General features: G+C 44.4%; 1 protein-coding gene across 7 annotated transcripts in view; it reads right to left on the bottom strand.

Moving 5' to 3' along the window:
* EPHA5 (EPH receptor A5) overlaps positions 1-21,768 on the bottom strand; it is a 193,477-nt gene that overhangs the window by 60,203 nt on the left and 111,506 nt on the right. For 5 of the 7 annotated variants that reach the window (XR_007777503.1, XM_030239514.2, XM_050973941.1 and 2 more), the window contains one exon: positions 21,182-21,517. The exons of the other annotated variants lie outside the window; for them this stretch is intronic. Coding sequence is in view for 4 of the 5 variants with exons in the window: in XM_030239514.2 (XP_030095374.1) it covers positions 21,182-21,517 (336 nt within the window). In the remaining variant the exon portion in view is untranslated. The remainder of the gene's footprint in view (positions 1-21,181; positions 21,518-21,768) is intronic. 7 annotated transcript variants of the gene reach the window in all.

The following is a 21,768-nucleotide window of genomic DNA, read 5'->3' as shown; positions in this document are numbered from 1 at the left end:
AAATAAAATTCTTAAAAACAAATAAAAATATATCAAACAGGGAATACTAGATCAAACCCCTATATCAGTAAGACCTCAGTGGTTTAAATAGAAAGGTTTATGTACCTGTGATTATATAAAACCCTTGGTTTGAGACTGACAGTGGCTTTTCTGGATCAGAGCAAATGGTACCTAGGCTTCTACTGCTTTTAAGGAAAATGGCAGACAAATTAAAAAAAATTTAACAGATTTCATTGTTGCTGCCAGCTGGGATATCTTGCCCAGTCTTTTGGCATTTAAGTGTGACCATGGGCACTGTTAGTCCTAAAATCTCAGGTTCCAAACATTGAGATGAAGCTAGCTGCCAAAGTCAGCACAAATCCAAGTTTTATTACAGGTGCTTGGGAAAACTCCTCTTCATACTGTCAAGTGAAATCTGTGTACCTTCAGCTTCCTAAGGCTTTTCCTTAACACCTTTACAGTGTGAAACATGGGAACATGCAATGCCCCTTTGGAAGGAAGGAAGAAGATGCAGCTTCACAGCTGGTCTGAGTTGGAAGAGACCTTAAAGATCACCTGGTTCCAAGCCTAATGCCATGGGCAGGGACATTTTCCAATAGACCAGGTTACCTAGAGCCTCATCCAGCCTTGGTTGCAACTTCTAGGGAGCCTCATCCAGTTGTGGTTGCAACTTCTAGGGAGGTTGCAACCACAACTTCTCTGGGCAGCTGGTGCCAGTGCCTCAACACCCTCATGATAGAAATTTTTCCCTATATCTACTCTGAACCTACCCTCTCATAGCCTAAAGGCATTACCCCTTGTGCTGTCCTTACAGACCCTTGTAAAAGTCCCTCTCTAGCTTTCTTTAGGCCCCCTTTGGGCCCTGGATGGTGCTGAAAAGTCTTCCCAGAGGCTTTCTCTTGCTGGCTCTGACATCAGACTGGTAGGAATGGGATGAGCTGAGTTTCTTCTCCCCTTCAGCTCAGCAGACTGTGACCTCCCCGGGCACCCTCCCACACAAACTGTCTCACCATGCCCTGTTTCCCTCCTGGTCACTCACAGCTCTCCCTGGATCTGCTCTTTTTGGCAGTGGCTGCTCCTGGCCCCACCGACTCCTCAGCCACTCCTGTACGAGCTGGGGGCTTCTGGTGGCTCTTGGCAATCCTTGGGGGTATCCCTGGCTCAGCAAACCTTCCTGTACATCTTGATGCCCTGCTCTGCTCTGGAATGCACCTTGTCTGTGCTGTTTGCTTTGGCCAGTCCTCGACCCATGGCTTCCCAGCAGGTGAAATGATTTATCAGGGCCTTCTCCCTTTGGGGAGAAGGAGGAAGCACTTGAGGGAGCTCCAGACCGTGACCCATTCTGGATGTCAGGAAAAACACAGTGTATTTTTATGGAATCCAAGAGGGAACTGGAGAAAACCCACAAGTTAAAAAAGCTGTGAACAGAGACTGGTCTGTCCTGGGGAAAAGGAGACTGAAAGAGAATATGAGTCTCCAAATAAGTAAAAGGCTGCTGTCTTTGGAGCAAGACAGGCACAGTATTAAATTCAGGAACAGCTTTCTAAGGACAAAAATAATGAAGCACAGGAAAAATATCACCCAGTGAACCTGTGGCCTCTGTGCGGGTTTTAAAGCAGGTTAGATGAGCACATCCTGAGATCCTTCCAGACACAAGGCTCTACAGAGACACCTGGCTATCACAAGGTAAGTGATAAAAATATAAAGGATCTTGAAAGGCAGAGATCCAAGAGACATATATGTAGTGCCATTTACTAGCTGGCTTGTTTGTGCCAGGAGACATGACAGAAAAATCTAAATTGCTGAAAATGGCCAGTCACACAAAAGGATGGCACTGGGATAAAAGCATCAGACCAGAGGAAACAATATTCTGCTTTCTGACTCTGCCAGAGACTCCTAGTATGACCATGGGCAAGTCACTTCATCTTTTTGTGCTGTTATTTGTGCAATGAGGATAATGATAATTCCTTTATCTGTACAGACTTGAGGAGCAGGAACTATTCAGGTGCTGCCAGGACAATCTTTGCTTTGGCCTACAGGCATTGCTGTAAGGCAAATAAAGAAAAGAAGGAATACCTGCAAGCATTACTCCTGACAGCTGGTTTCCTCCATTTAAATCACAAGCAACCTGGTGATGTCATACTGAGCTCAAACACAGAGCAAGACCCCTATGTGAGTGACAAAGAGGAAAATTGTGGGGAAATTTGTGGCAAAGGCTTGTTTTCATAATTTAATAACTCTCCCCAACTTCTGTTTCCAAGTGGAAGCACTAGTTCTGTGCTTAAAGACAAGCACTGTGCAAAATTGTTTTGCTGAGGGAAAACTGCAGGGTTCACGACCGAGCAACACAAGCTCAGGATGAACATCAACCTTCAGAATGGGATAAATGCAGCTGCATATGAAAAGCATGGCTTTTGACTCTCCCACCCTGCCGAGGCATCACTTTTCTGCAGGAAGCAAATACAGACTCTTCTGACAAAAACAGCAGGCTTTTTCAGTCCAGTTAGTTTCTGAAGGTGTTGATAAGGATTTAGAGACAAACTCAAGAATATGCCAGAATGTTTCCAACATGAAAACCCAATTTAGGGACTGTACGGGAACTCTCTAGTCCAAATTTTCCCTTTAATGCTGACAGGATATGTCCTAAGCCCTTGTCTACTTAACTGGATCACCACAGGCTGTGGAGGTCAGGGCAATGCAATGGTACCAGGAGAACAGCCTGAACATCTGAGGGTGGGATTGCCATCCAGAAGCTAATGGTCCCAGCAGAGATCCTGGCTGTTTTATGTGGCAGCTGCACATGCACTCTCTAATGTATCCCGAGGCTTTGGTGACACCGTCTCATTCAGCATTCCCATGACTTTGTAGAAAGGTGGAGGAAAGACAAGACTGCATCCAGATTCCTCTCTGGGTTCACAACCACTCTAACAGCGTTTGGTTTTGGCAAGTTCTCCTTATGCTGCTCACTCCCTTCCCCTCAGCTTTGTGACTGTTGGAAGAGAAAAGGGCATTTCAACATCAGTCACTGTGGGTTCCTCCTTCTGAGGGGTTTCTTGCCTCTTCTCCAACTTGGACCAGGGAATGACTTGGATAGATGTAAGGAAGTGCCCTAGTCCTTCCAACTTTCTCATCTGCATCTTTATTCAGTGTGAGGACTAGACCACCAAAAGACTTACTGAGAATTTAAATACATGTATGCATGTCTCCATAGAGGCAATACATAAAGCACTTGCCTGTTTGGTAGCACCCTGCACATTTGTGACTCTCCTTTGACCAACCTTCACACTGCAAGTGCTCATTGCATCTAGTGGCTGGCTGAAATTGTGCCTTGAAGACATCTGAAAGTAGTCCAAACAGCAGATGACAGGATGGCATGGATACCAGAGCTCACTGCAGCAACACCAGCTGCTCACAGGCATTTGGCCGTCCCCTTCACAGGACTGCGATGACGTTAGCTGCCACTTGCTCTTGGAAAAAAGCAGCTTCCAGCACCACTGGGAATTACCCACCCAGTACAGATGGGAGCTCATGAAAGTTTTCCTTCAGACAATGCCTTGGGTCATCTGCAGGGGTATCATCTCAAGATCAGACATGTACAACAGTTTGCTTGGGTCCAGGGCTCAGGCTGCTGAGATTGAAGAGACAGAAATCAAACCATACGGGTTCCCCACTATTCCGCTCCCCAGGTTGTTGCCTATTAGCATGGCTCTCTCTCCCTAAATGTTCCCTGTGTAAATGTGAGATTATAAGAGTAAGTGGCATTAAAAACGTGAATGATGAATGCTATGCATCAGGCAGGATGATTAAATAACTATGTGTAGATTCTGGGGCATATTAGCTTCTCTGCCTTCTGACATGATAATTGATCATTCCTAATCTATAGCAGAAACAAAACAGAGATTACCTCCTCTCCAACAATTCAGCTTCTATTCTCCTTTGTTCATTCCCCCAGTGCCTCCCTCACACAAGGGGGAAGCCCATTAACTAGCTCTAACTGTTTTTAATTCAGTGGTATTGAAAATGGGATCCTAGCAATGTGCGTAATTGATCCCATTTCACAGGACTGCCTTCCAAGGAGCAGCAAAGGTGAAGCATTCACATTATCAAGGTCACTGCAGTGAATGCAAGAATAACAAAGACTTGGATTTGCATCAGGATTCAATTACAGTGAAGTATACAAATGTTGCTAGACTGCCCCCCCAAAATGAGAAGTACTCTAAAAGAGCTAGACACAGCTAAGCAGAATTAATAAAAAGAACAACATTTAAAGTGTTTTTTTTTAAACCCTGTACAAATACAGTGGACTCAAACAGAATGTGTTTTATGTTCATTTAACTTGAATTTGTAAATTTATAGGCAGCAGGTAAAGCAAGATAATTTTAAATCAATATAACTAGATCTTAAGGCCAAAAGAGATCATTTAGCCCTCCCACAAAGCACCACTGACTTTTCATCTTCCTTTAAATCAATAACAATTCACTCCTGAGGGCAGATTACCAAACTTCACCACGCAGTGACTTGCTGCTCCATTGTGACACTCGGTTAAAAGAATAAAACATTTTAAGAGATAACTGAACTTTGTTCTAGAAATTAGTACTGAAGAAAAAAATTTGTTTTAAAAAACAATCAATACAGCAGTTACTGTCTGAGAGCATGAAAAACAAAAGAGAAAAGGACATTTTTAAATATAGATATACACACATGCACACTTCCATAAGCCACACAGAAAAAAAAATTAAAAAATCAAGAGCTTGAAGAAAAGATGTATGCTTCATGTATAGTTTTTAAAGCTGAATGTCCCTTGACAACTGCCAGTAAATTTCCAAGCAATTTGGCAACATTTATCAGTTCATAAAAATTACAAAAAAGCCCAATTTTACAAGGCCTGCAGATACTGAACTATCACATCTGATCAGTGGGAACTGCCCACATGCATTTTTACGCTCTATATAGCCCTGCAGTGTACAGAATTTAGTTTCGTGGATTACCCTCCTGTGGGCCTGTTTCTATCAGTGAAGAATGCATCAGAGGAAAGAATAAATTTTGCCCAGTGTTATCATCCACTTGAACTATCACATAGCTAAGAAAACAGAAAAAAAATATTTCCATCCAGTCATTCAACTGCCAAGCAACTGCTTGCAGAGACTGCTTACTTTGTGTGGTATTCAATCACTTCATCAACCGGACTCTAACCAAAACTACTCAAGCCATTAATGCCAGTCTAACTTCTTGTGCATCACTCTGATAAGAACTTCATATTACTTACTTCCTTCTGCAGCTGAATGAAAGGAATGCTGACCACACAGGCACATCTCACCTTGTACCTCCAGAAAGACACTGCTGTCATCCTTGCACAGTCTCCAGTGGCTGGTTAGTCTGGTATCTGCTGCATAAATATGGACCCCAGGTTCCCTCAGGATCACCAAGATGCTGCTCATTTTAAAGATGGTGGAGCTAGCTGCACTCTCTTTTGTTTATTCTAAGACTATGGCCTTTAAAGTCTGGATGTGACATTTAAAAGGCCCAGTAAATGCCACATCCTCTCTCAACCATGAACCTTGTCTAACACAGCAGTGTATTATGATCTCAGTGATCTAATTCTTGAGATAATCTCTTTACTAACAAGACCCAGGATGGCCACTATGATAAAGCTCTGGGAACTAAAAAAATATCTCAGTCAGTGACCCAATAATAAATCTGATGTTCTGCTTCATCTTTTCCTCAGTAAGGCATGTCAAATCATATACTCTACAACTATAAACTGAATGACCTGGGCAAAAGGATTTTCAGAATGTGGGGAAGACTCTGCATTGATAAAACAACAAAAATCAGAATAATGGCACTTTCATGCACAAGATAATCTTGCTTCCTCAATACCCTGGGGAAAGTATTATGTTTGGATCCAAAATTTCTACAGCCCAAACAGAAACACAAGAGCAGGTGTGAAGACATGCAGAGAAAAAAGTGTGGTGATCAAACCTACCTGAGACATCAGGCCCTTCCTTGCATTTATCTACTTGAGAGGCTACTCAGGACTTTATCAAAAGTAGCTTCCACACAAGCAAGAAAAGAATTTGATCCACTATGGGAAGGCAAAATAAAATACATCCCTCCAAGTACTGAATTAGCCCAAGAAATGAATAACAGAAGACCACTTGGACCTATGGTCAGCTGCAGGTTAACACAGGGAAAACCTGCCCTTCCATTTTGGAAGAGATCCTATTTATGGTGTTGTACTTCAGTCCTTCATCAGGAAGGACTCAGATGTACACCAGGATTCAATCCCTAACCCTGTATTCCTGTGCAGAGCCCTAAAAAGCAGTCAAGAACCATGGGGACTGAAGGAAGGACACAATAAATACGTTACATTTCTGTCTCCACCTTGAATCCAGCAAAGCACAGTGCCACTAGACCCTGGTGACTTTTGGTCTCTTCCTGGCCCTGCTTATGAACTGATGGGTGACCTTGGGAAAAATCACTTCACTCTCTTTTGCAGCCTACAAATGCAAGTGCAGGAGGGACACTCCTGCTGCCTACCAAGCACTGCCAGGCTTGCAGTTAGCATCTTCTACTGCAGCACGTACACTCTCGTCTTTGGCGGCAGCCTTAAGCCTGGGGTTGAAACAATCTCACCCCTGAGACCTTATTTGCCCATTCCTTCCCAAACATTTAATAAAAAAGCCCCAAGTGATGAGGGGTTCTAGCTATGATCTTTTACTGAAAATCATCTTCCCTTGGCAAGTTGTTCCTGTCTTATTCCTAGACACGACTTCCAGGCTTGCTTCTTTTTGCAACATCCTGCTTCTGCCTAGACTTCCTTTGATGGGCTGGGAACATGTTTAATTCCCAACAACTTGTTTTTTTTTCATTCAAGGTGGCAGAGCCCTGTGCCTGTGACGTGTATCTGGGGTTACTGCACAGGCCTTTGCTCAGGGGCTCCCAAGAATCAAGGTTTCTCTCCTCCCATGCTGGCATGCAGAAATACCCTGCACAACAGAGCACAAAAGGAACACTCCTCCCTCCTGGACCTGACCACTTTATTAATTTATTAATGTGTGTAAATAAAACAGGCAGAGGTGAATATTGCAGCCAGCAACAGGTAAACCTCTGGAAAAGCACAAATATCAGAAACCCGCAATATTATTGCAGCAGGGCTATGGAAACCATCTGGTGCCTCTCCAAGTGCTCTCCAACACCTGATTTTACAACTGCTTGGATGATGGGAGCATTTCTGACAGGCTCTTAAGTCTCCTAAACTAGATTAATCTATATGCAGCATACAGCAAAGCTACAGATACTTCCTAATGGTCTGAAGTGCCAACTTCCATGATAAATATATGCATCCTATGTGCAATTATGCCTGTATCTTAACAGTGTTGAGATGGCTGCAAGATACTAATTACCAAATAAGAATTTGGCAATTATACTCCATCATACCTTCCTCCTGACACAGCTACTTTTAAATAAACAAGGATTTGTTTTCAGCATCACCAAAGAAAGAGGAGTTTTCTCCTTTGCTTTCTTCTAGCTTACCAAGTGTGATCATGGAGTTAAAAAAGAGAAAAACATTTCCATTTGCTGAAGTACTGCCACTGCTTCATGGAAGCCATTTCACTGCTGTTTACGAAACACTGTTAACCCTTTGAGGAATCAGGGGGAGGAACAATGTTACCTGAAACAAAAGCAATCTCACTAGCCAATCCCTCCTATTCTGCAGCCAGAATTTCAGTGTATGCCATGAACTGTCTGCAGACTTACCTTTAATTACCAATACCACAAGATCCAAAGTATTGCCCGTTTCTCTAACGCTGATGTTAGACAAAACCTCTTACCTGCACCATCTGTGGAGATACTGGCAAACAGCTTACACCACAAGTAAAGAGTACAGAGAAGCTTCTTTCTGAGGGAGGTAATGAGAGAATTGTGCCAGTGCCACTCAGACATGGAGGCACTGTCCTTGCAGTGAAGGCAGTGGCAAAGTCCCTGGTTTACTACAGTGCAGAGGGAATTAAGCCAGTGCTGAGCAATTGATATATCTCCCCTTTGAGTGTTACCTTCTGACATAAAAATAAATGGGCATCATGGTCATCTGCATTAGAAGCTGTTTAGGTGAGATTATAGCAAGGATAATTCAAACCAGTCCAAACCATTCTATGACTCTAAATGTGAGAATCTGCAGCAATGTGAAAGGATGTGCTGATGACAGCAATATTTCAATATTTTCCCACTATACATGCAGCATGGAGACAAATATTGTGATCTGTCTCTGTCTTCCTTTTCTGGAGTGCTGTTTTATGACACAGTTAATGAATTATCAAAAAAAAAAAAAAAAAAAAAAAAAAAGGAAAAGTAACAGCCCTGTATCACAGCAATTGCAAATGATCTTTGACTTCCATCTTGGAAGAGGAGTAACAGAGGCCTGTGTTTCACCCCTTTATATGCATTTTGCTTGTGATGGGGGGGAGGTGGAAGGGAACTTGGAGTAAGCATCTAGAAATATATGAGTGCAAATGATGCCATGATGTACGACTATCTTGTTTACCATAATCCTTAGCCATAGATTTATCACCGTGCTCTTAAAACATGCTGTACATCTTTTCGTTCATCTTCTCACCCCTACTTTCCCTTCTAATTGGAACTCAGTCTGTAAAATGTAATTAAAGCTCTCATAAATACTGCCAGCACATGCACCCTTTTTCATCCAAGCAACTGCTAACATCTCGGAGGAGACCTCATCAACCTCTGCTAGAATACAGACTAATGTATCTTCTCACACATCCCACTAAGGATACGGAAGTCAATCTTCCCACCTTCCACATAATTAAAGTCATCCACATTATGTACTTTTCCTTCACCACTCCCTCCCCTTCTCTGACACATGTATTACCCTGTCATCAGCTGCTTTCCTTTCATTTGATTTATTCTGTTTCTAATCACTGAGCAAAATCCAGTATTTTCGAGAAGACCTGGAGCAGTCCTAGGCATCTGCTCAGTACCAGGTTTCTTCTATTAGAAGACAGCACTTTCAACTCTCCTTTAAGAGGGATTATTTCCTGCAATCTACAGAGTTTATTCATGCCTGGGAGTGAAAAAAAATACCCTTTTCCATTCACAGTAAATGACTGTGACATTAACAATGAAATTCAATGGTACTTCAAAGACTCCTATGGGCCCTAAAGGTTGTGCAAGGCAGCCTGGGGACTGAATAAAGCCCAGTTAACCCAACAGGTGGCTTCATTTGCTCTGTGAAAAATAGCTGCTGCTTCTCTTGGAGAGGAAAACACTCCTATACTCAGCCAAACAGCAGCTGTAAAATTGTCTGACTTGCGGCATCTCTAAAGTTTTCAAGCACCCTCATGGCAAAGGGAGAAGGCGGCTGCTGTGCGTGCCAAAGTTCTCCTCCTGCTAGGGCAAAGTGCACAGAACCTCCATGGGCCACTGGCTCGTGAGCCTTGTGCATGCCTCGTCCCCAGGATCATTACTTCTATGAGGCAGAGTAGCTGCAGATGGAGACAGGGAGGCAGGAGACCTGATAGTTCCATACTCCTGATATTTGGATATTCTCCCATCCAACCCCTGGCACAGCCCTTGGGCACCTGCTTGGGGCTCAGCCATGGGGACCAGGGAGCAGAGGGCTGTGTGACCCCAGAGGCAGACAAAGCCCCTGGCTGGGAGGCAGCCACCTCACCAGTCCCTGGCAGATGGGCTTGTGATCCAGTTTAAAAAGTTGAAGAAAAGCAGAGAAACTGGGAGGAGCCCCCGAAATCTTTGCCAAAGTGCTCAAGTGGATAAACACAGCGCCAGTGTCTTTAGCAGTTTATTCCTGCTATCACTTGATTTTGTTAAGTGCTTTTTTTGGACCCTCATCAGTGAACAGCTGCCAAGCCACTCTAAATACTATTACTGTCAGAGGCCAAATAAAACTCAACTGTATTTACTGAACAGGTAGCAATTGCTCTCTTGCTAGATACCAAATCAAAACGATCAGGATTTTAGTTACATTTAATCGCCTGGGCACTGGAATTTGTAACAGCTTGGAATGGACACTGTCACATTATTAACAGCTCCTTTCCTAGAAGACAAAGCACAGTTCACAGAGCAGATGTATTGAAGGCAACACCTTGCACTCAGCTGGACTTGGATCAAAGATTGTCTCTCCTGACAGAAGGTGCAAAAGAGGAAAGGAGGAAATTTTCACTATTGCAAGCAATTAAGACTGGGAGCAAAGGGGCCCCTGTCACACATTTCCCCAAGCTATTCAGCACACTTTAGCTCACTAAACACTTTGGATAAATACACTGTTGTCCGACATTTCTATCTCTAACATTGCAGTGAAACTGAAACCTCAATAATACTGAAACGGATTCAGAAAAAGCAACCCCAAACCCAACAGCCCATCTCCAGTGGACTCTGGCCAGCCTCTTCTTTCTGCTCTTAAGTTAGTTTGGCAGAAAGGTTAGGAAACATCTCCAATACATCTTAGTGCTCCAGCCCTACGGGAAGAGTTCAGCAGGGGCAAGGAGCAGCAAGAAGAGTCCCAGTCCTGGTGTGTGTCCTCTAGCCTGTCACACCACACCTCCATGCCTCAGTTCCTCCATCAATGAACCAGATGCCTGAAAAACCTCCCTGAGAAAGGCAATGCACAAAGATTTAGGCATCGAAATTGCAATTTACTGACATTAGGTATCCCTTCCAATGATGCTGTATCCATCAGGTCTGCATACAAGAAAGCTGAGCCAACTTGTATTAATTTGCATAACTGCCATCTATTTAACTTCCCTAATTTTGTCCTAAATGAAGTACAGGACACTGTACAAACTGAATTTAAAATAGCAGTTCTCATTCACTGACCAATATAAGAAGACAGAGGAAGAGTGTGAGGCTACAACAGATGCACAGTTGTTACTAGAGCACAAACAATATTATCAACTAACTACTTTATGGGGGATTTGTTTTCCTTTACAGAGATGTTCTGCAGGGGGTGCAAATAGCACTTAAAGTCCTCAGGGCTATTTGGCTCTGGCAGAAGTCCCCCTTGAAGCTTCAGCCAACATATATCAGAGGGTTTGGTGCAACACCTCTGTGGAAGGCACCGGGCATTTTGTCCTTCATGCACACCAAGCTTTGCTAGCTGCTGTCTGCAGTTTTGGAAAAGGTGGAGATAGGTCTGTGCCCTCATGTGCATCCTTACTCAGTCATCCTTTAGTTCCTTTCCATGTCCTTGCAGGGGTTGGGCTGCAGCTGGGACAGAGGGATGTACAATAAATTAAATAACCCAGTCATTTCTGCAGTGATAGTCTTCCAGTTTACTGAACTGGGTGAGAGCACCTCTCTGTGGAAACTGTCCTCGCATGGCCAGGTGTTTAAAGGCTCAGACCATAAGTCTCCAACAAGGACAGCAAACAATTTCATGCTCTTGGTGACACCCCTCAGGAGAACAAGGCAGAACCATGGAGCTTCATGGCTTAATGATCCAAGCAGGAGCCCACTGTGGGGAAGGCAGAGCTCTGGAGATGACAGGATAATGTGTGGTGCAGAGCAGCCCCCCTGTAATAAGCCACCCTAATGCTGAACTGCATGCAAGGAAACTCAGGAAAGAGAGTAATTAACAATCTACTTGGCTGAGCAGCACTTTCTCTCCTTGGATTGAGGCAGACTGCAGAAAGTTGGAAGGAAGCTACAAAGAAATGGCACACAGGGTCTCATAAACCCTTGCAAACCAAAGGAGGGAGGGCAAGCCCAGTTTTCTGCTTTTACCTGATTCAACTTTGCTTCCTTTTGTCTCCTGTATGGGCAGAGAGCAAAGATGCACAAGATTTGCACAGCAGGATGAAGAAGCATGGTGGGCAATTGTGCTGTGTATTCCTGGGAAGGCAGTCAGCAGTGCTAGTGCCCTCCCCTGGCATTTTCCACCTAATTCCCTAAATCTCCAAATCTGCTTTTGAGGCATTGTTCTCTCTCTGCAGAGCCCAGGGGCCAGATGCAAAAGGCTCCTTGTACCACTCTGCACACCCATCACCTCTGGCCAAAACCCACAGGGCAGATTTTGTCAAATGCATAGGAGAATTTGCTATTTTTTCCATCCATTTCCCCAGACCATTGGTCTCTCCATGGCCTGCCAAAGCACTTAGAGGATCAGTCCTGCGTGGTTGGCCCCTCTGCACAAAGAGCAGTGGCTCACCCCAGTTTCCTGCACTGCAGCAGGAAAACCCTCACCCAGCACCACCACAGCCAGTGGGTGCTCCACATGGATTCCTACAGGGCCTTTTGATCAGAGCTTGTATTCTTAGAAACTGCCGAGCCCTAAAAAAGAGGAAAATAAATAGATAATAACACTTTTCTTCTGGTGATTTCTATTGTACTGATCCAGCTGGAAATCCCATTAGTTACTTGCTTTTGATCAGGACTGCTCCTCCAGGACCAGGAGATGCAGCAAGCATTCCATCACGCTGGCAAAAGAGCACATCTGAAGTGTGTTTTAATTAAAACCTTCCAGCTCTTGAGCTTTTTGTAGTATTTGCATGCAGCTGAACTTTGGCCCAGCTGCTGTGGAAGAAATATAATTTATTGCTGGGTTGTCTGTCACCTTAGTGCTACTCTCGGCTCTTCAGATAGAGCTCTCCCCTCCCTGTCCCCAGAGTGGGGAAAGAAAGGGCAGTAATCTGGAAAAAAGTACTAGCCAGCCCTACTACTTCTATTACATTAGCCCTTTGCAAGAAATACAAGTGTCAGAAGTAGCATTTTGGAAATCTTTCAAGAATGAGCAAGGGATTTGCTGTCGAAATATATTGTAATAGCAACCACAACAGAAAACGTGGAAAAACATTCCAAGCCTCAATGAAACAACACCTCTCCAATGAGAAGCAATCCAGGGGAGAAAAGCATTTTAGCCTGATATTACGAAACACTGACTGGGCACCTGTAATTCATGCACATTGAGAGCTGGAGCTCAGTTCTGATACAGCAAAATCCTTCCTGGGATACAGAAGCCATCTGGCTGTGTGGGTGCAGACACCAGGCACAACAGCAACCAAGGGAAAAAAATCTGGCCACATGAACAAATAAATATTACAAACTGCTTAATACAGAAGGATTATGCTCATGGCAAAAGAAATCAGACAGAAGGAAAAAGGGACCAGAGAACTGCCGGGTAGCCTAGCAGCACAGAGAGCCACCCTCTTCAAATGAGGGCCCAGTTGGGCAGCAATTTGGCACAAGGACATGAAGAGTGAGAGGCACCTGAAGTGTCTGAGCTTTACCAAGCTGTCACAGATACCCCCAGGGGTGGAAAACCTCTGTGTTCTGTCCAGCACGTGTCCTGCATGTTCATGCACACACAAATGCACAGAATCACAGAACCACTCGGTTGGAAGAGACCTTCAAGATCATTGAGTCCAACCCACGCCCTAACACCTCAGCTAAACCATGGCAACCTCAACTAAACCATGGCACACACACTGCCATGTATGTACTTACACCCTCACACTCCTACAAATTCTTTTTATCAGCATGATGGGTACATGGGAAAGGAGAAATGCCCTGTAAAGCTGCCATACCCTGAGCAGTGTTTCTATAGCCCAGCTCTTCAATGCACAACCACTGAAACACAAATGTCCAAACTCCTGTTTCCTCCACTGTTATATTTGATGTTGGAGGGAGATTACCATAAAGAGCTTACTTGGTTTGCTACTGCAGCCAGAGAACAAGTGGGTTGTCAGAGAACAAGTGGGTTGTTTTATTAAATGTCTGCAAGTTCACTGCTATTTCTCTAACAGCACTGAAAGTATTTTTACATTATTTTTTTTGCTGTTTTGGAGTCCTGATGTCTTAAGAGTACTCTCCAAAGTATCGTTTTATGCAGACCGTTAAAAATGTAAAACTACTTTTAATGCTAAAATCAGAGAAATAACATAGGAGACAATGGAATTACCAGCTTGCAGACTGAGATTAAAGAGCTGAATGGGACTTTATCAGCAGAGAAATTCAAAAGCAACATTCATGGGGGAAAAAAAATCTATAAATTGATGTCATCTGGGCAGTGGACCATTTTCAGATGCTTTACTTTTGCTCTCTGCCAGGTACTGTGCTCAGCACAATACAGAGAGAACTCCCTGGCCTTGAAGAATGTGTTTTAAGGGGATTAGAATTAGATTAGTATAAGATTACTTGGCAATCCTTTAAAAATATGCCAGTAAAATGGGAAATGGGATTTTAAACCAGCTCTATCACTTTTGTAATGTAACATGAGTAATGTCCTGCAAAAACACAAGTTTCTTAAAGCTCTGACCTTGTGAAGTTCTTACTACACCTGATCGCAGCATGGCCTGCTCTATGCTTTTTGGAAAAAAGTCACTATTTGCTGCTCATACACCTCTAAAAACCTGGTCTCAGATTGCCCAAGATTGCCCAGATTGCTACTTTACCCCAAGCCTGAGGTGATGTTGCTGCTGGGGATTCCAGTGGCTTGGGAGCAGAGTCAATCCTGCTGGTCACAGCATCTCAAGCCAAGTATTCGGGCAGCTCTTTCTCCCTCACACCCATCTGCATGGCACCATGTGGCTGCAGGCCATGGATTCATTTTCCCCAGGTATAACCCAGGATTCACATTTGTACCTCATGCCTCACAAGGAGCACACCTTGAAGAAGACTAATTGTTTTACCATAAAGATGTTTGTGTCACTGCCACTGAAAGAGTGTAAAACCTGCACCCTTCTGCTCTATACACAATGGTTGTCATCCACTGAATCTCACCATGAGATCTTCAGCATCCTTCTTTTTCCCTTTTTCAGGAGGAGGGTGGATAGAGACAACTATTTCTTATTATTTTTATTTTCATCTATAAATAAGATGTTTTAATTTCATGTCAAAAATGAAAGCTCTGTCTGGAGATGCAGGAAAATGGTTTTTATTTAACCTTTAATGTCCTCATATATCAACAACAGGGTTGCCTCACATACTTCCAGAAAAAAAAATGACCTCTAACTAAAAGTCATATTGTAATTTGGGGATTTTTTTTTCATATTCCGAAGACTTGTCTCAGTATTAAAACATGTATTTCTAATATGTGAAGTATAAGAAAAGGACTCATAACAACTATGAAAAAGTAGCAATTATGATTAGGGGGGCTGTAAATAAAAGTGTAAAATATTAATCTGATCCATAGTTCATTTGGTAGCAGACATCCAGCCATCTGGGCTGGGGTGAACTTCTGACTCCAGAATAGGACGCTGGATGAAGATTTTGCATTCAGTATAAATGCAGCCATCACCAGAGAACAACAAAAATTTCAAACAACCAATCTTTTGCACAGCACCAACTTTCAGGTTTAACTTTGTGTGTTTTCATTTTACAACCTGCAATTGTATGCTCAGATTGCATGAGACCATGCTTCAAAAATATACCAAAATACTTCTTGAAGCTGATTACCAACATATGCATGGAACTTCACTGACGAAATTATTCTCTTTCTGGCTGAACCTTCACTAGCATATCAACACTAATTTTCACATCTCCATGAACACGAAGGGTGTTCACAGCCAGCAGAAAGATCCTGCTGCAAGGGGCAGTGCAGGGTGCACTCAGCTTTAAATTGAGACTATGGTCTCTGAGGCAGTAAAGTTTACCTGCACATATTAAAATACCCCTGTATTCGCCCATCCTGGTGTGGAAGACATTCTGTGCTTTTAAGATAACATTGTTCTAGGTTAAATGCTGCAATACCTGGGTTAACACACTGGAAGCCAGTGCTGCATCTCTAAATGGCAGTGCTTTCCACAGAGATGGGCAATTGCACACCTTTAAACATCTATTTATGCCACTAATAGCTCCTCTCTGGCCAGTGTGAACCTAAAGCAGAGCTCTAACTGCCAGACATACCAAATTCATAAAGGGTTGCCTGCAGCCGTTGGAATTTTCTCAGAGTCCATAAAATAATTAGACAAACTCATGTGAGAAAAATCCATTAAGTGCTATAAAGCAGAAAGAGGTGTTCCCTGGAGGCTGGAGAGCGCTCTAAGGAAGCCCTGGGATGTGTGTGCTTCCTGCTCTTAGCCCTTCTATGGTACCCACTAGTGACCACTGCTGGGAAGGTGGAGCAGCCCAGTGGACCAAGGATGGTTACAATGGATGTTTAAAGGCAAGCCCTGCCTGACATGCTGGTTGTGGAAAGGCAGTTTTTCAGAAGCAAGCATCTGCTTAAGCTTTTGCAGACCCTGGGCCAGCAGTTCTGGCTGAAAAGAAGAGCTGCAAGACCAGTCTTGCTTCTTGTGTGAGATGATGGAACATGCTGCCTCTACTGCAGCATCCCCTTGGAAATTATCTGCTATTCCTGAAGAAAATAAGTAAACTGCTCCCTTCCCACACCAAACCAAACTGTGAAGATTTCAAAGTTGCAAGAGTCAGACCCTGAATGTTACAGGACTTGAACCCATCAGTTCCTGAAGGCAATCTCTGGAAATGTGGTTCCCACCTCTTGCCTCATTTTTGGATGTCTTCTTCCCAGGCTGTGCAGGGCTGCAGTCTCTTGGTTTCAAGAGCGTGCAGATACTGATGTAAGATTGCAGCAAGCTCTACATTGCAGGTTTCCCTTTCCAAATCATCCTTGGCTGCTTTTCAAAGAATGCACACATCCTGACTGCTATGGAAAACACCTTCTTCTTGCTCCCCTCCACTGCAGCATCCCAGCCTGTGCAAATAAAGGAAGGACCATGGTTTTCAGCACACTTCCCCACTCCAAGAGCCTTCTAGCTGCTCCAAGCATCTAGCAGTTTTTGGTCAAGTAAGAACCTAGCCATGCCTCCCAGACAGCACTACAGGTCGCCAGGTTCTGCCCTCCAACACCTTTGCTTAAAAAGCGCTGCTGCTCCACAGGATGAAACTTCCATCTCTGGTTTGGCCTCAGGCATACAGGCTCCTTGAGGCATTAGACATATTAACTCCTCCTCTGTTAGCAAGCACATCTGTACCTTTCTTCTCCTCTTTGCCCAGAAGGAGGGCAAAAATATCATACAGGTCACAGAAGGGGATTGAACAGTGGTTTCTGACTTTTCAAACAGAAAACAGGCAGGGGGTTTATCTAAAAACCCACACAGAGAAGGTCTTTAAGTGCAAAGGAGTCTGTGGCATCTGGGATGCCAGCAGGAGAACTGCCCCACTCTCATACCCCCCACCTCCAGGCCAGTTCTGTGCCTGAAGCCATTCCCAGCATGGGACTTGCTGACATCAAAAGCAAAGAAAATTGCTTGGCTGTTTAGGCTGGCTTAAAGTGAATACTCCTGGCAGGTTTTAAGCCTAGAAAGGTTTTAAACATTGCATCTTTCCAGTGTGCTCCTGCAATGATACAAGGGGTGTGCAGGCAACCGTGAATCAAAGCTGCTTGCTCCCTATGGACCCATTAGGAGACACGCCTCTGACCAGGATGTCATGGTGGGTGCTTTCTGTACACAGGGCAGATAAGGTGAGAGACCTCAAGGGAGATGCATATCTCTGTCCAGAGCAACACCATACCTTAATCATCCAGCTTGGTGAAAGTGCTGAGGAAAAAATAAAAAGTCATGCTGCTGTCACTTGAAAAGCAAACTTCAGTATTAGCAGTACACACAGACTGCTCTCCAGGAACCAGGTTTCAAAAATATGACGACTTGAGCAAAACCGTGAGCAAGGGAAGGATGGCTAACTTGATCCTATCACTGGCACTTATGAATTATTCACTGTGCTCCAGCCCACGTGCACAAGACACACTTTTTAACACACTGTGAGACTGCATTACAGATGGCTCCCTGCCATCTGTGCTGGGAAGTCCCTTGGACACGCATTTTGCAGCAATGCCATAGGGGAAAAGCATGCTTGGGTCAACTCCTGTGCCTACACAGGGAAGAAGGTCCTTTGTCTGCCTGCTGGACTTCTAGGGTAGCCACAATGGAGGCGAGCATAATTTCTATGTCCCATGGCTTGTGGCATTGCTCATCGTTTCTAGACATATGTTTTCCAGCAAAAAAAACACCAGCAAAATCCCACAGAAACAACAGAGGTTTGCAGATTGCAAGAGGGTTATAGGAAAACTAGTCCTGTATTTGGAGCCTAAGGCCACTGCATCCTGCATGGATCAGCCCCATCCCAAGTACTGCCAGGTCTCCAAGGACTGGGGGAACAGAAGAATGCTGGGGTCACCAATGGAGATTAGCAATCAGCCTCTTCTTGTGCCCAAATGTTTACTGTTCCCTCTCTGTATTTCCAAAGTCGATTTCAAAAGTTCAGAGTAAAATTACATCAGTCTGAAAATGCCAGATGGATTGTGAGCACCAATTCTTTTACTCATTATTTAAATAGAGGAGACAGGAAGGGGGACAAACTATTTTGGAGAGAACCACCTTTTTTTTTTTTTTTAATTTTTTTTTTCTTTTTTTTCTTTTCTTTTAGGACGGAATCCCTTTGAGAGTCTAACCCAGAGGTAGTTTCTGCTGTGAAAAGCTGCCATACCCAGAAGAGGTGGTGCACATGAGGACTCACTGCCTGCACATCCTTTGCAGTTCTGAAATGAGCATGGTCTTCTTGGGATGGACAAAAGCCAAAGCAACAAAACAGACCCTGGCATTTCTCTGCAGTGCTGGGTTACTGCCAGCGGGACTCCAGCAGCCAGACCTATCCCATGGCATGCAATTTTTCAATTTCCTGCAGCCAACAGATCGTGTAGCAGGATTTCTCCTACTGCTGCAGTTGGTCTTGTGTCACTGATTCAACTTCATTAACCAGCCCCTGTGAAAATATAATTGCCATCAGAAAACCTGTGCAAAGGAAAAGATGAGACACAAGAACTGCACCTCTTGGAGGTAATTCCAGGGGGAAGGTGGGTGGCCTGAGACTCCCTGAAGCCACATGTGCCCTGCCTCCTCTCACTTGAGAAAGGACTGTTGAAATGAGTCTTTATATCCAGAATCACTGGGTATGGAGCACTCCATTACTTGTATCAAAGGACATTTTTTGGAAGCACCTTAAAAACCAGATACTCACTTTCCATGCTTGGCAGTTAGTCATGTTTGCCAAGTCCCTCTCTCCATCTGCTTTCTTTCTGGCATGGGCACACCGATGATGGCCCAGGGGAGTGCTGAAAGAGCACATCAAATGGACTGGGAAGTCCATTTGATGCTACAGCTCCAGCAGACAGGACTGGCTCACCTCACAAATGCATGTTGGGACCCAGAGAGACAAGGAAACAGTCACCACTGCTTTCTTTACACTGCAGTTTGGTTGAACCTCCTGCTGAATCAACCACGAGAGCACACAGCCACAATTTCCACACCACACAGGGTATCAAACACCCACGGCTTGAACCACTAGTATCTCCCATGCTTGTGGCTCCACTAAGATGAACAAGGAGACTTAACCAGAAGCTACACTTACCCACTTGTCCTTAGCATGGGACACACTTGTCATAGGTTTCCAATTTCCTGTAAGAGACCTTCCAATACAAAGCTGCAGGTGATAACTGTGCAAGGGGGTTATTCTTGGCCTGATGCACAGAGACGCAGCTATGTGGATAAATTCCGCTGCAGCTATGGAGGGTTTGGGACGTAACTTACAAACCAGGACCTTTTCCTCACTGATCAGTGAGATATCATCTCCTCATGCACAGCTACTTTTACTGAGATTTATGTGGATTTAACACCACACATCAGGAAAAGTCCAGTGGCAGCAATGAAGTACCAATGCAAACCTACTAACAGGAAAATACACTTCTTCCAACAGCAGAGTTACTGGCAGCAGCCTTCACAACAGGAAAACAGTAAACAGCATTAGGATCGTGACACCCACTGATCTGCACTGAACAGGTGCCTTTAATGGGTGTCATACTGCTGTCCTCTAATATTCCTCCAGCAGATTCCATGCCACATCTATCAGCAGCATTCCCAGCATGCCTTTATTTCCTCTCCTCAAGAAACATATGAATGATCTGTCCAACACTTCAACAATCCAGTTTAATTACCAGGACAGGTACCTGCACTTCCTTGCTGCTGGCTGCCAAGCCTGTGCACGTATCCCTGGGTAGCAGGAATGAGATGCAGCCCTGCTCCAGCTAGTGTTTTTCTGTTCCACAGTGAGGATCTGCCAATCTACATCCAGCTGTCACACTGAATTGCCCACTGGGTTTCTTGGCTGAACCTTGTCTGGAGAGGGCAGGGGGTGGCTCCAGTGATCTGGCAGCACAGTCCTCACAGTCTCAAACGCCACCTGTTAACAGTCCTGGAAGGGCTTCACGGTGGATAAATGCCACTGGGGAGCCCTGAATTAAATGGCAGGAAGTAAGCCAGATAGGAAAAGGAAGAGACCCTAAAACACAGAGCATGAGGGACCAGAGAAGGACAGGCCAGTCTCCAGGGCTTTACAGAAGTTGTGTGATGTGCCTGGTTTGTTGATGCACACAGGAGAAGTAATAATGGAAGGAGAAGTAATAATGCTCTTGCCTCCCATCATACCTCCAAGTGACAGGGTACAATGGCAATTCCATGCCTGTGTCCAGAGTGACAGGCCATTTCAACTTCTGGGCAAAGGAAGGGCAGACAGATCAGAGCCCTGGACATAGGAATAAACCAGAGGACATGATCTCTGTCTGTACAGTGCAACACCAAGAATAACACAGTATGAGTGAAATCCTAGCCTTACTTTGTCTGGGAAGCAAGTGACAATGCACCACACCTCATCAGCCTGAGCCCAGTCACTTTAGCATCACAGTGTAGAAGATGGGTTAAATTTCCTGAAGTCACTAAAACCAGTTTTCTTAGGGCAACTGTTTGTAAAGTTTAGATGTTTTAGCCATTTTTAATCAAAATGGACTGGCAGAAATTTCCCTTTCCCAACAGGAAAGACAGCCTTTTTTTTTTTCCTGGTTTAGTGGATGGATACACCAACATGTGAAGAAGTGGAGGTATCTCCAAGTAGTCTAGTGTAAAAGGAAAAACTCATCAATCCTAAAAATGTGTTCTACTGAAAGGAAAGGTACTGAAGACTGCAATAATTATAACCTATGAGACAAGCACTGCCCACCTCCCACCCGTCATATCTGAAGAGGCCATAGTCCAGCCCTCCATCCTGGAGACTTCCACCCATTCCAAAGGGAGGTCTGCACTGGGTCTGACTGGCTCAGGCTCCCACCCCAGACATTCCCCCAGGTTGAAGATCCACTTACCTGCCTGGTTTGTGGTTACATTTACAGACACAAACTGCCGGGCTCCGGGGCTCTGGTCGGACACTCCATTCACTGCCTCAATTTCAAAGGTATAGTTTGTATGAGCAAGCAGATCCACCATCATGACAGAGGTGTTTTTCAGGCCGGTTTGCTGGGGGAGGTACCTGACATGACCGCCACACGCCTCACACAGACCCGAGTGTGAGCTGCACTTCTTGCATGCAATATAATAAGACACATCTTTCCTTCCACCAGTATCAGCAGGGGGAATCCATTCCAGAAAGACACTAGTCTCGTTAACATTTGAGATGGCACTCCGAGGAGCAGAGGGGGGTCCTGGTTTGCAAAGTGAGAAAAACACATGGTAAAAACAGTATCATCAGTCATCCTGCTCGCTACTACTCTCTAGGCTGAAAAGAGATGCCCCGTTGCTCATGTGTCAGAAAGTACACGGTGACAATTTCCAACAGTACCTGAAGAACTGGGAAAACAGGGATTTGTTTTGAGCACTCTCACTCGCTCAAGAGATCTTTGTTGGGATGCAGTCACCTGCACGGGAGGACAGGACATGGGGCTGGCTCAAACCC

This window comes from Serinus canaria, chromosome 4, assembly GCF_022539315.1.
Source record: "Serinus canaria isolate serCan28SL12 chromosome 4, serCan2020, whole genome shotgun sequence".
Lineage (NCBI taxonomy): Eukaryota > Metazoa > Chordata > Aves > Passeriformes > Fringillidae > Serinus > Serinus canaria.
Note: the sequence above shows the minus strand (reverse complement) of the source record. Positions and strands in the feature narration are given on the sequence as shown.